The sequence below is a fragment of the Thalassophryne amazonica genome, chromosome 18 (assembly GCF_902500255.1).
Source record: "Thalassophryne amazonica chromosome 18, fThaAma1.1, whole genome shotgun sequence".
NCBI lineage: Eukaryota > Metazoa > Chordata > Actinopteri > Batrachoidiformes > Batrachoididae > Thalassophryne > Thalassophryne amazonica.
Genome location: NC_047120.1, coordinates 25,216,043 through 25,233,914, shown reverse-complemented (window position 1 = coordinate 25,233,914; position 17,872 = coordinate 25,216,043). Strand labels below are relative to the sequence as shown.

At 40.2% G+C, this 17,872-nt stretch overlaps 1 protein-coding gene across 1 annotated transcript in view; it reads right to left on the bottom strand.

Moving 5' to 3' along the window:
- Window positions 1-17,872, bottom strand: part of polr3a (polymerase (RNA) III (DNA directed) polypeptide A) — a 50,211-nt gene that overhangs the window by 26,793 nt on the left and 5,546 nt on the right. The window contains exons 4-16 of the mRNA XM_034193448.1: window positions 15,433-15,604; window positions 15,147-15,301; window positions 13,704-13,943; window positions 11,242-11,404; window positions 9,749-9,885; window positions 9,547-9,650; window positions 9,305-9,446; window positions 9,070-9,210; window positions 8,683-8,752; window positions 8,353-8,480; window positions 7,840-7,978; window positions 3,286-3,450; window positions 1,673-1,845 (exon numbers count right to left, since the gene is read on the bottom strand). Coding sequence (XP_034049339.1) covers window positions 1,673-1,845; window positions 3,286-3,450; window positions 7,840-7,978; window positions 8,353-8,480; window positions 8,683-8,752; window positions 9,070-9,210; window positions 9,305-9,446; window positions 9,547-9,650; window positions 9,749-9,885; window positions 11,242-11,404; window positions 13,704-13,943; window positions 15,147-15,301; window positions 15,433-15,604 — 1,929 coding nt within the window. The remainder of the gene's footprint in view (window positions 1-1,672; window positions 1,846-3,285; window positions 3,451-7,839; window positions 7,979-8,352; window positions 8,481-8,682; window positions 8,753-9,069; window positions 9,211-9,304; window positions 9,447-9,546; window positions 9,651-9,748; window positions 9,886-11,241; window positions 11,405-13,703; window positions 13,944-15,146; window positions 15,302-15,432; window positions 15,605-17,872) is intronic.

Genomic DNA, 17,872 nt, shown 5'->3' with positions numbered 1-17,872 from the left:
ACACGAATAAAGGTGCACTGACAGTACCTGCACGCAGCTGGATGCCTTGCTTTGTTCCACCGCCTGCCATGTGCTCTGTGCTGGATGCTCCGTATATAAAATAATTATTTCGTAGCGGATCATTTTCTCTGCAATTTGTCTGTTGAAAAATCACTTCCTGAATCGCACACGACCGCTCCAGCAGCGCTGTTCGCGCGTGCTTAATAAGCTGGAGAAAGCATTTGGAACAGTCTAAAAAGGTAATTATTTGTCCTGTTTACATTATCATGGCTTGGTAAAACAGTTGCATGTTCTTTCCTTCTTGTCTGCAGCTGTTAAAGTAGGTTTCTGATAGATTTAACATCTCCTTATAATCATTCAGACGAGCTGTGCTCTGATGCGATCCGCTGATGCAACCACTCGCTCTGTTCACTTCTTTACGCCACTTAACGAGCTGCATGTCATGTTGATGAGCATTTTTTTGAACATTTCAAAATTCTCTTTGCGCAACTGCACGGGCCGGAACCCCTCTCACGTTCAGTCTGCACCCGTTAAAGACGAGTTTAGTCTCCTGCACGACACAGGTCATGCAAGTGCGTGAATCAGTGTCAGTGCACCTTAACGCGAATTAACGGGGTTTACCTGTATTTGCACAATTTTATTAGTTAGTTCTCCCATTTGATTAGTTTTAGTTGGTGTAATGTGTCAAATTCAGAGTGACTGATGTTATTTATGTAGATAAACACAAAATACTTTTTTAAAAGCACAGAATCAATTTCATTTGCTCACAGAAATACTTGCACTTAGAGGAATGAATGTCTTTGCCGATGGCATTGCCAAAATAATTTAATGTTGTGTACATTAATGAATCAAATTCAGGCAATGTATTAAATGTTACTTGCATACAATAGCATTTTGAGCATTCCAATTTTTTTTTTTAAATCTCTATGGCCTCTGACGCTCTGCAGGTATGCTGTGGACACATTTATGTGCACACGTTTGAAGTGAGGTGCTTTAAAAGCACGCAGCTTTCTTCTTTCTTTTGGCTGCTCCCATTCATATTTACAGCTGTGGAAACATCGATTTCAAACTCACTCAAATTCTTTATGACCGTGGCGGAGTGTGATGAACAATACCGTTTTCACATCATTTATCTCATTAGCACAAAAAACCATGAAATATTACGATATATTTTTAACTCCACACCATGACTCATGCACTGCTTAAGCAGCTGAATTTAGGTATCAAATAGCATTGACAGAATTATTTTTATAATGACAATTTTTTTTCTGATATAATACTGCTTCACATCAAAGTTATCAAACAATAAGCATCCAATAAAATTAATCGATATAAAAATCTGACAGCTAAACAATGTTGCACTAGGAAAACACAGTAATATCACGGTGTAATATGTATGATGTACTTAAAACGACATCCGTGAAGACGTGTCAGTTTGAAACTAGTGTGGGAATTAGAGCTTCGTGTTTGTTTCGTCATTCCTACCTAAAGTTAGAAGTTTGCAACCACACTTGAGGTGCTGCACCAGAGCGAACAGCAGAATTATTAAGCTGAACGGCTACATCACTGAGCTGCTCTGACAACGAACTGACACAGGTGGGCTCGAGCACATACAGTAAAAGAAAAGAGAGGGGAAAAAAAAAAAAGTCATCCACAGTCTGCGTGTTCCCACCTCTAAGGTCTCCTCTGCAGTGCAGCCTGGCTGCTGCTGCAGTTTGCCAGTATCCAGAGCTTCGATGTATTCATCACACTTTTGGTAGCCGTCATCCAGCAACTCCTGTTTGGCCTTCAGCAGACCCTGGCCTGGGGTCACATCTCCAATACCGATGGAGAAGCCCCGGTTGGCTGCAAGTTGGGAGTTAAGCATCAGGTCTCACAGCATGTTACAGCGTAAAAGTTAAAATGCTTCAACTCCAAATCCACTACAAATAGTCAGTTCTGATTTGTTCTCTGCAAATGCACCCAGTGGCTGATTTATGCACCAAGTCAATGAGAAACATTGTCTATACATTGGTGGCACATATATTTGGCTATGCAAGTATTTGGGCAATAACTGTTGTACTTCTGACTGTGTACACCACCACAATGAATTTTAAATGTTAAAAACATGTGTTTCTAGTGTAGAGTGCTAGCTTTCATTTTTTTTTTGGGGGGGGGGGGGGGGGCGCACATAGGAACCACCAGTCTCCAGTTGAGAAATGGCTCCAAATTTTCCGCTACAATCGTATGGATCAGATGTTTTTAGTCCCTCTTATCAGCGCCATCATGTTTTTCTGACAGCTCGCTGTTCTCGTGTGTCATGACGTCCCTTCTGATGTCATGACGTCAAACTTTGTATCTGGACAACAAGGAAAATGGCTGCGTTGACTGAAAAACTGCCAAGAACCACATTTTTCCACAAAGAAAACTGATCAGGAATCAGTAAATTAATCCGAGTCGTAATCAGGATCGATGGATGAAATCTCATCAATACAAAGTCCTAACCCTGTCTGTCCATTCATCTATCCATAAGTCTGTCCGAGAATTTTGGAAACACAACTCTACCTAAACCGTTGAGTGGATTTCATTGAAACTTCACGCAATGTTAGTACAACATATGAAAATGTTCACGATGGAAGATAATTCTGGTCTGACATTTTCAATGAGAAATTACTGAACTTTGGCTGTTTTTACTTTTTTTAATGAATCACAGAGGTTGACCAGTTTGTTAATGCAGACATTTTATCTGAAAATATTCACTACTACCAATATATAAAATATACGAGTAACTATAATAGAAGAGTGGGTGGGGTGTCATTTTGTGAGCTTGATCAGAGATATTAATAATTGAACTCCAATTTGTTGTGGATCATGGCTTGAACAACAGGTATTTTTACTTGCTGATTAGAAAGCATAAAGCAAAAGATTAAAAAAAATGTAGTGAAAATATATTAGAAAATGGATGGTTTGTTGTTTTTCCCCCCTCAAACAACAAGAGTGTTCTGAGAGCACAATATTCCCCGCTGGCAAATGCTGCTTTGGTACAAGTGCTTACGAGCGACCGATGGCTTAACCTCCCCTTGGGCTTTCAGCCAGCAGGGGGATAAAAACAGCAAAAACTGGCCATAAGTACTGTAATTTTTCTTGTGGGAAAACAATGGATAAGGGGTGATTTTTGAATGTGCTGTTGCTCAGTACTCTGCTGAAGCAAGTTGAAGAACTGAAAATATCTTAGCTCAAAATAGACATAAGATCAAAGCCTGTTTAAATATGTGTGTGGTTTTTAAAGCAGCAAAAAGCACCTACACAGATAGACAGGAGCAAGTCTTGCCAAGCGGGACATGGCATTGGCGGCCTCCAGTTGTCCCCAGTCTCTGAGCAGGATGTAGAAGATGTTGTTCTTGGAGCCAGATCCCAGTGTGCCCTTGTCCATGCTGCCACACATCAGCTCACTGTTGTGGATCACCACATCTGGAAGGAAACGAGAAGTAACTACAGCTCAGAACAGAGTCACATCGGTCTGTAACGCCTGAAACACACCGCCACTGTTGCACGCGTGTTGCTTCTGACATGTCTGTCTGCTGTGTTTGACATGCGTGTGTGTGCGTAGTCATACAGCTGCATATGTGTTCCCTGGCTGCTCAATCTTTTTACATCATTTATCTTTAATTAAGTCTGCAAGGATTAGACAATTTGTCGATGTGAAATTTTATGGTTGACGCGTTGTATTATGTTGCGCCAGCCACCTAAACACCATCTCGACACCACGCAAATGACTGCAATACACTACAGGAGGTGCTGGGGGCAGTAGCGTCATTATTAGCTGTCTGAACAACAAACGAACGATGGCACAATGAAGTCAGCAGAATTATAGTGATGGAAAGGTGAGGCCTCGACCCACTAAAGTTTTGGAGTATTTCAAAGAGAAGGAAATAAAATATGTGTAATGTACAGTCTGCAAAGCAGAGTCGGCATACGACAGTGATGTATGAGCATCTTAAACAGAGCACCCAGGAGTCCTGGATCTCAAAGATCCGGATGGTCAAATTAGCTATATGGAGTTATACTGTTTACCTTTCAGAAAATGTGCCTTCCCGGATGACAGACAATAATTACTTTTAGGCCATTTCATGAAAGTTAACATGTTAAATGCAATGGAACACTGAATTACAGAAGTGTCCATCTTCCCTCGTGTTAAAATTTATAAAATATTCATAGTTCCCCTCCCCCACCTAACATTACCTAGCTCTGTGGGTTAAAGCGTCAGCTAAATATGTTAATAAATAAAAATAATAAATTGTTAAACATTTACATAAGTAATTATACATCATTAATCTGTAAGATAAAATTAGCTAAATGGACTAATTCATTTCATATTCTATAACAATGCTGTTGTGTCCTACAACTTCAAGCAAATGATCCAGACATTCAATTCAGATTACACCTTACCTTCAAGAAAACAGTTAACCAAGCTCATGGGGGGAAGTAAATAAGGTGCCTTTATTGTCATTATACATACATGAAGGATGTATGAAGTATGAAGGAACTGTCAGTCATGTTAAAGATGCTTTCAAATTACCGTAACAAAAAGCATGACTGTCCTGACAGCTGATGCCTGGACCAGTACTGCCACTGAGGAGTACCTGGGCATCACTTGTCGTTATTTAGGTGATGACTGTGGGTTCAAAAACTTCTACCTGACCACAGTGCCACTTGAAGAATGGCACACTCCCCACAACACCGCAGAGTGGATTGAGGAGGCTTTTGAACAATTTGAACACCTTGCCTCAAAGACAGTAGACATTATCCATGACAATGCCGCTACGTAATATTGAGCGGCTGCTAGCATCTTACAAGAGAGACATGGGTGTTCATCCATTGTGCAGGCCACAATTTAGAACTGGAGATGCGCTGAAACAACCCCAGATCAGTAAAACACTAGGAGCAGTGAGGTCTCTGAAGCAGTGAGCACTTTAAATGAAGCGAACTGGCTTCAAGCAAGTTGAGAACCAAACAGAAACCGATGGAGACTCTGGAACACAAACTTATTCAGGTTATTTCTACTAGGTGGAACAGCACCTATTATAGGATCACTCGCCTACTGTAATGCTGCGTTTACACATAATGATGAGTCACGATTGCCACATAGTACGAGGTCTGTTAGAAAACTATCCGACCTTTTTATTTTTTGCAAAAACTATATGGATTTGAATCAGCCAGGTGGAAACCATTCGGAAGATTCAGACGGCTTTCAGGGATGATTCTATGGGGATCACACAGATTAAGGAGTGTTACAACCGGTTTAAAGATGGTGCACAAAGGCAGAGGATGTGCTGCGCTCCGAGCGGCAATCAACAGGCTGAAACGACCAGAGCATTTCCAAAGTGAACGCTGTGTTGATCCGGGACATCGTCTGACTACCAGAGAAATGGCAGAAGATGTGGACATAGCACTTTTTCGGCACATTCCACTGTTACAAGAGTTTTTGTCATGGAAAGAGGAGCGGAGGAATTCGCCACGGAGCCGCTAATGGCGCGGGACAAAAGCACCTCTGTGTTGGTCTCACAGGACATGTTGTAACATGCCCAGGTCTTGCACCATTCGGAAGATTCAGACGGCTTTCGGTGGCTTTTCAGTCGTGTGACTATCCAAGAAATTGTGGACGAGCTGGACATGCCACAACATGTCCTGTGAGGCTTCATCATGACGTTGCTTTTTGTTCTCCGCCATTAGCGGCTCCGTCCCGACGCGCGAATTCCTCCGCACGTCTTTTCATGACAAAAACTCCTGTAACAGTGGAATGTGCTGAAAAAGTACTATGTCCACATCTTCTGCCATTTCTGTAGTAGTCAGACGACGTCCCGGATCAACACAGCGTTCACTTTGGAAATGATCTGGTCATTTCAGCCTGTCGATCGCCGCTCGGAGTGCGGCACACCCTCCGCCATTGTGCGCCGTCTTTAAACCGGTTATAACACTCCTTAATCTGTGTGATCCCCATAGAATCATCCCTGAAAGCTGTCTGAATCTTCCGAATGGTTTCCACCTGGCTGTCTCTCAGTTTCTGGAAAGATTTCATGCAGTAAAGCTCCAAATTGTTCAGACATTTTCCTCACAATAAAAATCCGATGAGGGGGGTGGCCCACTGCTCACTCAAAGCGTGCTCACAGGCGAATGACGCAACCGACAGGTGTGAAAAAACTCACGCATGCGCACGAAGGTTCAAGCTTGGCTGATGCAAGCGCACATGATTCAAATCAATATAGTTTTTGCAAAAAATAAAAAGGGCAGATAGTTTTCTAACAGACCTCGTATACATTCTTGGCCGCTGATCACGAATGTGATGATTTGAGGCAGAGGCGTCAGGTGTCCTCAGGAACTGCTACAACCTGTTACCACTTGTTACGATTAATGGCACATGTTGCTGGAGAATTATCAGGAACCATTACACACGGTCAAGAATAACGTCCCGTGCTGTTCCGCGTAACAGCGCATCGTTACATTCTGTCACGTTGTGAATGAGGTGAATTGTCTCCACAGACAGACCCATATTCATCCATCAGCTGCTGAACAATTCAGATTGCTCCAGTTTGCTCCTCAACATCCAATCAGGAGAACTGCCAACAGTTCTTGAGGCCTGCCCTGCCTCATCTGTTCACAGGCCTGTTAAAGTCCACCAATATTAGCAATGCTGCAGCTCCAGTGCAGGTTTACCAGAATGCTGCTTCAAAGCAGATGATGGAACACTCATCTAAAGTGGTCACTGTCACAGATGATAATCCAAGCAAGCACCTCATTGCAGATGCACTAGATCACAGATTTTGAAAACTGAAATTCCTGACACCAGAGGAGAAGTTTAACGTGCAGAATACATTTTAAGCTCCAGCACTGCAGAGTTCCTCTGTGAAGAACCAACTTGGCAGAGGGGAGGTCACACCATCAGATGATGTGCATGCCACAGACTTAGTTGGTTCAACAGCACACAAGTCTGGTTCAACCCTTGAGTCACTCGTTGGATGTGATTCAGACAATGACAGTGAGACCAGGCATTAAAGCAAGAAAAAAAAAATCTTCAGACTGAAATTTCTTTTACGGCCAAATTAGAAGATGTTCACCATCTACCGTATTATACATAGAAACCTGATTGCGATTGCGCCCTAGGATTTAACACAAGGTAGGGACAACTAAGAAAACAATCAAATTTAACAGAAATCTTTTTGATTAAATACAAGCTGTGTTTCTTTTTCCTGGTCAAAAAAGGATGAGCAGAAATTTTAAACATGGTTGGATTTTTTTTTCAAATTTAGAACAGTAAAAAATAAAATCACTGGCAAACAGAGAAAAAAGGACCTGCTTTCTCTTACTCCAGACATGTAAGTAGGGTGAGGTAAAAAAAAAATCTGAAACTATTGGACTGTGAGCACCAACCGGGGGTCCTCCCCTGAGAAAGTTTTTTGAAAATGAGGTACCAAATGGTGCATTTTAAGTACAATTTTAAGAATGAATAGAAGAAAAAGTCCATATTTGCTCACAGAAATGTTTGTATTTTACATATTTACACAAAGTGAAAGTCATGGTAGCATGAAAAAAACTGTACTCATTTAATTATAAGTTTCCATTCAGAATATATTATTTAAATGCTAAAAGACGTGATAGTTTGTGTTCAAATCATCCACTTATAAAAGTGCACTTTGTGTGTTGATGCTGCTTGTCTCAAAACAAATTCAGTGATCCATCAGATTCGGTGACTTAAATTTTGCTATTTCATCTCAGGGTGAATTGCACGACTTGCAACATCATCAGCGATATATCCGTTGACACCAATAGAGATTTTAGTCATTTTACTTTCAGTAAACTCACATGAGTCATTGTGGCAGAGGTCTTCTCCTTTTCCGCAGTACTGCTTGCCTTTGGTCCGCAGGTTGGCCTTGACTGGACATTCCTTGCTGGGCTTCAGGATGATACTGAAGATCTGCTTGCCTGTCCATAAAGCCATGGGCTGAAATTTATACCAAACTATTAGTGACAGCTCGTAATTGTTAACAAGGCCAATACTGACCCTAACCTGCACCACTAAACCAAACCTTGAACTTCTGCAAGGTCTTAGCAAGGTACGAATCTGCAAGTTTCATCATAGTCCTTGATGTTCTTGTGGTGTTAGCACATCGGTTTCAGAGATGTGCCATCAGATGGCCACAATGAGAATCAAACTGCGCCCACCATCAAGATTCTCTGAGATCTTAGTGAGACAACTTGTGTACCAACTTTCACCTTGATATACAAAGGCTTTGTCAAGACACCAGACATGGAGTCAAGCAACTCCTAGACCTACTCTGCCTTTAGTATCACAACATGGCCATGAGTACAAAATACCTTAATTATTGCTGGGCGAGGGAGGGTAATCCTGACTTTTTCATCCTTGCCCACCAGGATTGATGCTGCTATCTGACAAGCTTTTGATCTGTCAAAGAAGGTGTCCTTCAGTGTCAAGAGATATGCCCCTAAAAGTGAAATACAGTTAAGAATATGTTATTTACTCAAGGCAGAAAATGTCTATCATTTCATTTTATCAATCACAAGCAAACACAGTAAATCATGGACCGTTGCTGCACACTGATCTGAACATACATCATTCCAGCAGGGTGTTTTCTGTCAGGGCTGATCTTTTGGATAACATGAATGGTCACAATCTGCTGTACTGACCTGTCAAAAAGTCCTGAATGGCAGCAATAAGAGGTTCACCATTTCTTGGAGTCACCAGGTTGGCTTTTGTCTACAAGAAAAGATATTTGAAAATCTGGCAACACCCTGCAGTCCATTTAGGTGCATCCATCAAGATTCTGATTAGACAGCATGATCACTGCACAGGTGTGCCTTAGGCTGGCCACAATAAAAGGCCACTCTGATATGTTCAGTTTTATCACACAGCACAATGCCACAGATGTCACAAGTTTCCAATGCCATATTTGAAAATCTGGCAACACCCTGCAGTCCATTTAGGTACAGAATAATTGCTGGAGACAGCATTCCAAAACAGGACATTATCACCGCTCTATGTCTATACATAGCACATGTTTTGATGATAGATACCCCCATTAGGACCAGAGCTTCAGCCTTGGCTTCTTCAGTCTGAGGTAGATGGAGATTCATTTCGTCACCGTCAAAGTCGGCATTGTATGGCGTGCATACACACTCGTTGAACCGAAACGTCCTGTGAGGTTTCACTCTGGCCTGTGGGTTTGGGAAGCACAGAAACCAATTTCCTCAACTAGTTCTTACATTATGTAAGGGAAATAAAAAACAAAAAACGAAAACACAAACTTACAATATGGGCCATGATGCTCAGTTTGTGCAGAGAGGGCTGACGATTGAACAGGACGATGTCACCATCTATCAGATGTCTTTCTACCACATCTCCAAATCTAAGCTCCTGGGCAATCTTCTCACGGTTTCCATATTTTAAAAACCTGACCGAAACAGACATTGATTTTCATTGTGAGGGACATCAGGATTCAATTGAGTGATGGGTGAAATCTTCAACAATAGATGTGATACAGTCTGATTCACCTTTTCATCTGTGTGTGACGATTCTGGATGAAGTTGGCTCCAGGATGAACATCAGGGCCGTTACGGACCAACTTCCTCATGAATTCCAGGTTAGCTTTGTTTACCTAAAATGTGGTACTAATATTAACTGACTAATACTAACGTGGAAAGTGAGCAATCAGTGTAACCCATCGAGGTGACTGGAGTCAAAATTGGGGCTGACCTTCTCTGGGTACGTCAGGATTTTGGCAACATGTACTGGAACAGCCACCTCATCAATCCTCAAGTTTGGGTCGGGGGAAATAACAGTTCTTCCAGAGAAGTCCACTCTTTTCCCTGAGAGGTTTCCTCTGAATCGTCCTGAAGTGACACATGAACCTAGTTACTTAGCAGTTCAATTCAGTTACATACTTACAAAACACAAGCTTCAAGTATAACAAGACAGTGTGCACACTTTTATACCATTGCAATGAATGCAAAGAACAGTTTGAGCTTCTTCTCAAACAACTGTCTGAGTAGGAAAACCCCATATGTAGTGTAGACTGTTGGATAAAAGGTAAAGGTTGCTCAGGTAAGGTCAGCGTTACAGCCTCTCTGGTTGATCGAAAGTGCCATGAAGACAAACAGTTCCAGAGAAATAACAGTTTTGTGCCCAAAACACACCAATCAGTTCATTTCTATACAGACTGCTTCACAGAGACTTAAAGAGAATTACAAATTCTGGTATCAGGAAGGCACCAACACTGGGTTTCCATGACAGATTTGCGTAGAAGTTAACCGATGGCTTCAGAATGTCGACAAATAATTCCAAAATGACAGCATTTCTACTGAGTAATACAATAATAGTCACAGTGGTGGAGCCAGCATTCATAGGGTGTGAGGCAGGGTACAATTTAAAGTTTCCAATCCACCTAACCTGCATGTCTTTGGTTGAGCTGCTTGCTCTGCTCACCGTGACCCGGATAAGAAGCTGAAAATTAATGAATGAAAGCATGTCTTTGGTTCTGGGAGGAAGTTGGAGAACCCAAAGGGAACCCACGCAAACACGGGAAGAACATGCAAATAATAATGATAATGACATGGATTTATAGAGCGCTTTTCAAGACACCCAAAGCGCTTTACAAGTTGCATTATTCATTCACTCGCACATTCACAGATTGGTGGTGGTAAGCTACTAGTGTAGCCACAGATGCCCTAGGGCAACCTGTTGGAAGGGTGGCAGCCATTCTACACCTACAGCTCCTCCAAACACCACCTCATTCATACACAGGCAAGGTGGGTTAAATGTCTTGCCCAAAGACATAACGGGAATATGCAGATTTTTGACTGGTTGGGAGCCGGATTCAAACCACCGACCATTCAGCCATAAGACGGCTCACTCTACCAACCAAGCTATTGCTGCCCATGGTGCCCAGATGACTGTGAACTGGGGAACGCCTGTTTGAGAGGCACATTCTATGGAACCACAATAGCTGGTGCTCAAAAATTGCAACCACATACAAAAGACACAATGACAGCCAGAAAAGCAAAGGATGAGATAGATAATCGAATGAAGCAACATATTTAGCCCAATAGGTGGAAATCATATGGTTATTCGTTCCTGATGACACCAAAGTGTAACAGCTAATGGACAAAAGATCGAAGTACACCTACAATAATAAGAATTACTTGTATAATAAGCTAAATGATATCTTGTGGGTTTTGACAAAACTATACCTTGTTTGCCCTTGAGCCTCTGAACAAAGCCTCTGGTCCATTTCTTAGGTGCCATGTTGAGGGGGATGCCAGAAAGCTCGCTGTTGATGTACAGAGCGCATTGCAGTTGGAGAAAGTCCCAATCCTCCATGATCATCTGGGTTTTAGCTCCTGTCATACGATGCTACATGAAGGGGAGGAAAAAAAGAGATATGTGGTATTACAATACTCCAAATACTTGTCACATCATATAAGTATTTGGGGACTATTTTTGATGACAAGCTGAAGTCTGATGTGAACACAGACGCCATTGTGAAGCGAGGACAGCAGAGAATTTATCTTCTCCGTAAACTGAATTCTTTTTCTGTCAGGCCTGCAATCCTTTGTTGTTTTATCAGTTTTTTATTGAGAGTCTTTTGTGTTTTTCATTTATCTGCTGGTTTCACAGCCTCTCAGTGAAAGACAGAAACAGCCTGAACAACATTATTAAAATTTGTTCAAAGATTATCGGAGTGAAACAAAGAGACTTACACTCTTTTTGTAATCAACAGATCCTCCGCAAGGCTGAAATGATCTTGTCCATGTCAGGTCATGTTCTTTTAGGAGAGTTTTCTCTGCTTCCTTTAGGACGCCGTTATGCATCCCTAGCATGTAGATCCAACCGGTTTTTAAAGTCATTTATACCTTCGGCAATTCGACTTTTAAATGCTCCGTAGGTCTGCCATGTTTTTATTTATTTATTTATTTATTCTTGCTATTCATTTTAACTTCTTGAGTCTGTTTTATTTGTTTTTATTAGTTTTATTGTTGTTATATATTGTTATTTTTTTTCTAAACGGACCCCTCAAATTAAATTGCCCCTTGTGAGATTAATAAAGTTGTTGAATGATTGAATACTGTATATGGGCAAACAAAAACATTACAAGAGCACTGTGGTGAATAAAGGAGAGAAAAACTAAATGTCAACGAACTGTCAGAATTTTAATGCTGAAAAGCTTGTGGTCTGTGTAAAAAGCCATCATCAGTTTTTGTGAAGGTGTATAAATCTGATAAAGATAACATTTCTTTAACCTTTCTAAGGATGGCCTTACGCTGGCCTTTGAACTTTAACAGGTTTGAAGAAGCAGAAGTAGCAGTGAAATAGGATGAGTGCATGAAGAAGAAAAACAAGCTACTTTAACTGGTTCATAGTACCTTCAGATCAATTCAGGGGTCCGTGTATTGATTTAGTCATATCCATTACTCCAAAATTGATATATGATTACTGCAGGGGTCGGCAACCCGCTGCTCCAGATCCGCATGTGGCTCTTTAAGTCCTCTACAGCGGCTACCTGTACCTTAAAGGCTCCGTGTCCATGATTTTTACCCAAGGCCAACATATGGCCATGGGGTATTGCGAAGACCTGCGTCTGTCTGTCTGTGTTCAGCATAAGTCCAGTTCTATTACTGCCAGTCTTCAAATTCACAGGGAAAATTCTTGGGAGACAGACCTTGGACAAGTTCAAAGATGGCTAACCTTGACATATTTTAAGAGGTATTTTAAGTTTAAAATCTCACATTCTGTTTGAACCTGTTCCGTTTTGTTTTTGAGTGGCAGGTGTGACAGCCAATCAGAACAGAGCTGTACAATGACATCAGTGGCTGGTCTCTCCAAAACCACTTTTTTTGTGTGTTTATATACGTTTAAAAGCTAGCAAGAAATAAACACTTCTAAAACTGAAAACGCCGTTTTTGGAACCAACCTAATAACACCTCTGAATTTATTTTGCGGACGTTAGCATGGTGATGTCACAGGCTGATAGCTAACTACCTATGGAGTTACGTTTGTCTCATTAATACCACCAAATGCACAGACGGTGATCTACAAATATTCCTTGATTTGCATAACTTTCACTTTTGTCAAAAGCTCATGTACATACACACGCAAAGCCTCCTGCAGACGCTGTTAAAATGTAAATATTGTTTTTGATTGACTGATTAATGAGGAGCTTTAATGAACATATATAAACTATATGTAAGACAACAGGAGCTTAATAATTCATTAAACAACTGTAAATAATACAGAACACAAGGCTCATATGGCCGAGGGTATTTTAGCATTGTGTTATTTTTTCTTCCTGTACAGCAGCATCTTTTAATTTGAAAATCTCAGAGGATTTTAGAATGAGTGACGCTGTGACATAACTGAAGCATCTTTGCAGGCAACCAATAACACAGAGTATCTTCACGAAGGGGAGGACTGTGTTTTTGGACTCAGATGCTACTTTCTGCTGAGTGAGGGTGAGAATGTCAGTGCAGTGAAACAGCGAGCACGGAGCAAAGAGGGAGGCTTTCAACCCGATTGTGAAGCAACAAGTTAAGAAAAACACAAAATCCTGTCACTGCCTTAGTTCTGTTCCACTTTTACTACCGGTGCGGTACTGACAGCACATTTGGATACCGAGAGAGATGAGTTAAAACCACTTGAAGACACAAATATTAACCTTTTTGATGACATCGTTGAGGAAGATGATCTCGGTAAGCTTCATGGTGAGGTCATCTTCATTGGTGCCCGACTTGAGGTCGCTGACCACAGAGGGCCGTATGCAGAGAGGAGGCACGAGAAGACGGGTGAGAATTAGATCAGGAGGTTTACCAGCCTCTGGGTTCATCAGTAGCAGGGGAACATCTTCCTGAGGAATTCGCTTGAACAAGTTCAGCACCACCAGAGGGTTCAGATTTTCCTGGAAAGGAAAGTAATATCTGAGCCAAAATAGACCAGCAACCAAGCAACTTTTCCACCTTGGCACAGAAGTTATTTTGTATTGTGTTGTATAACATTTTCAATTATATATATATAGTGGGGAAAATAAGTATTTGACCCCCTGTCAGTTTTGCAGGTTTTCCCACCTACAAAGAATGGAGAGTTCTGTAATTTTTAATCATAGGTACACTTCAACTGTGAGAGACAGAATCTAAAAAAAAAAAATCCAGTAAATCACACTGTATGATTTTAAATAAGTAATTTGCATTTTATTGCATAAAATAAGTATTTGACCCCTACAAAAACAGAGCTTAACAATTGGTAGAGAAACATTTGTCTGCTATTACAGACATCAGTCGTTTCCTGTAGTTCTTGACTAAGTTTTCACACACTGCAACAGGGATTTTGGTCCACTCCTCCATACAGATCTTCTCTAGATCTTTCAGGTTTGGAGTTTCAGCTCCCTCCAAAGATTTTCTATTGAGTTCAGGTCTGGAGACTGGCCAGGTGCAATTAATACAGGTAAAGAGTACAGAATAAGAGGGCTTCTTAAAGAAAAATTAACAGGTCTGTGAGAGCCAGAATTCTTGCTGGTTGGTAGGGGGTCAAATACTTATTTTATGCAATAAAATGCACATTAATTATTTAAAAATCATACAATGTGATTTTCTGGATTTTTTTTTTAGATTCTGTCTGTCACAGTTGACGTGTACCTACGATTAAAAATTAGAGACATCTCCATTCCTTGTAGGTGGGAAAACCTGCAAAACTGACAGGGGGTCAAACACTTATTTTCCCCACTGTATGAAGTGGTGGAGGTATGTCAGTGTAGTAGGAACAAAATACTGACATATAAAGACAGCTTTCAACTGCAGCATCACAAAAAAAGATGGCAAAAGCGGCCGTCACAGGGTCAGTTCTCAAGATGCAGTGACGTCCTTCAAACTTTTATTAATGGTGTTCATGATGATGGGTTCACGACAACAGTATTCATGGAAGTAAAAAATAAAAAAGTAAGAAAAAGAAAGGACTTTTTTAAAACCGATACTGATCCACTGTAAAATATTCTACAGCACAGTACATCCCTCCGACAGACACGTTTTACAAATACTGACTTGATGCCAGACTGATCTGTGTCATTAAAGGGCACCAGGGGGGAATAGTGAACGTGTGACTTGCTGACCTGCGCTTTGGTAAGCAAGGACTCCACCACTTTGTTGTGTTCTATAGCGATGTCAAAAGACTGCAGAAACTCTGACACAAACGGCTCCACCACCTTCTTGGTCGTTTTGTACCTCTCGTGTAGAATCTTAAGCAGGCCACATTTCTTCACCGGTCCTTAAGAGCAACACAAAAGACCCACAAATCAGTTAGGGTTTTTTTTTTTTTTTGGATGGCTGTATCAGGATGAGCAGCATGAGAAATCTGTCATGACAGTCTCTATGAGAAACACAAACGTCTCCTCTCACCATTAAATGCCGAACAATTCAAACAGACTGTGCGTTTGCGGCACTTATCCAAGATCTTTTTCTTCAGCCCTCGTTTCTGAAGGTAGGGCAGATTGGGACGTTTTAGTTGATCGAGAAACTGCAGTTTCTCCTCTTTTGTCAGCATGATGCTCGAACATGTCTTACAGATCATCTGCAAATGCACAAAAAAGAATGGCGAGCATGAGTCATTGCTTCACACAGCTGCTGCATTCTGTGAATTTACTGTAATATGTAAAAGATATATATATATATATATATATATATATATATATATATATATATATATATATATATATATATATATATGGGCACACTTCCAATAATCCGATAACAGATAATTATCGAAGATAATGTTTTCATTATCGGATTATCTTTTTAGATAACTTTAAAAACCATTATCGGATCAATTATCTTCCGATTCATTTTTGTCTGATTACTTTATCGGTTTAAAAGTTAAAGCTGAACAGCGACAAGCATTGTTAAAATTTAAAATCAGTTCAGCACCCACCTGTTAAAAGTTTTCTAACAGACGCATAGTTATAACTTTCGTAAACAAAAGAGAACTGCTTGTATGAAAAGCGTCTCAATCCTCTGCAGACAAAGAAGAAACAGCCAAAAAACAAAAAAATATTTCCTTTAACACCATACCGATATGCTGGCAATATCACCTAAGTCATCCAGAGGCATACATTTTTAACTTATGGTTCAAATTTTAACCAAACTAATTTTGGACAAGTTATTTAAAATTACTGTCATGTCTGAAGTTTTAGAAAGTGAAAATATCAGATATATGTTTTAGTTTTAAAGTAATGTGCTACCTTTTAAGGTTTTGTGAGCACATGCTCTGCCCTGCAGTGCTTTATGGGTACGATGATGTAATCTCAGTACGTCACGACAGGTCAAATGCATTTCAGACACTCTGTTCAGGCTCCACAGACAACAGCATTAAACTCTAGTACCTAAAACTCTCTTGAATATATTCTCTGCATTTATAGACATTGGTTTTATATTTGCGTTTGTTAAATTCCATGCATTTTAAATGTAGCAGACAGGGATTATCTGGAATTTTGTTTTCAAGGCCTCTACTGCCATCTACTAGCCAGTAGTGTTCATGGCAGTATTCGCCCTAAGTACCAAGCGTTTGGGAACCAGTAGTGGCAGTGTTCTATTTATTTTGACCCCGGTTATATCAGATGATTGTCAAATCAACTTTTTGGCTTTGGAAATGGCTTTTTTTTTTTTTTTTTTTTTTTTTTTTTTTACAAATGAAGTTTAAAAACAAAAACACAGCAAAATAATAATAATAATATAATAATAACATTACAAGCCAGCTCTGCAGTGTTTGCACAGGCACAGTGCAAGCGTTTGGATGCTCGTAGCTTTCAGCAGCAGGAAACCCTCACGACGGCCGACCACAATAATATATCAAACAGGTTTGATTCTCATTCGACCATACGATCGGCGATCAGGAGGTGGTCATCAGATGTTGACCGCAGCTTGATACTGCATGGACACTACACGATGCAGAACGCACGATTAACCTGAAACTCGGTCCAAAAAATTCCTGCATGAAAAATCATCTCGCACAATGTAAAACATTTTACAACATCATAAAATGTGCGCACATTCTCTCCATATGCAAAACATTTTGCGATGACACTTGCAGGGCTCCGGAAAAATGCCTGTTTTTACAAATAAATAAATGGAATATTTTACAAAAGCACATTTATCTTTAAACACCAACACACGACAGACGTCACATTAACGTGTTGGTTTACATAATGAATGACTGAACCAATCAGTGTTTAGCAGAGGCACTTTTACCCAGAATCCTTTGCGATCTGTTTGTTACAAAAGCTCAGAATTAGTGCATTATTCAACATTAAAAGATATGTTATATTTTAACGTTGTACAAATGACAGAATTGACATTAATGGAGTTATTCTATTGGTATTAATGTTATTTATAAATCAAAACCATAACTCAGCATGACTTTATTTTTCAAGACCTCCACCTGACCGGAGCATTTTAATTGATAGAGAGCTGGTTTTATGGCTGCTCTCGGGATGCCTCTGTGCTGGGAGCGCTGTAGTAAGCAAGAGCTTCCAGCAGGGGTAGAATGTTGAAAGAAAAACGTTTGGTCTCATTGTTTGGGTCTGTTGTTACTTTTAATATTATTAGAAGCTATTAAATTTGTTTTACTAGTAGTTGTAAATGTGCCAGAGATAATATTGGAATTTATCAGTTATCTGTAACTTCCGATACATTTTTGGGTGGTTTATTGTTTTATCTTTATCGAAGTTAATTTTTGGTTATCTGTGCCCACCACTGTATATATATATATATATATATATATATATATATATATATATATATATATATATATATATATATATATATATATATATATATATATATA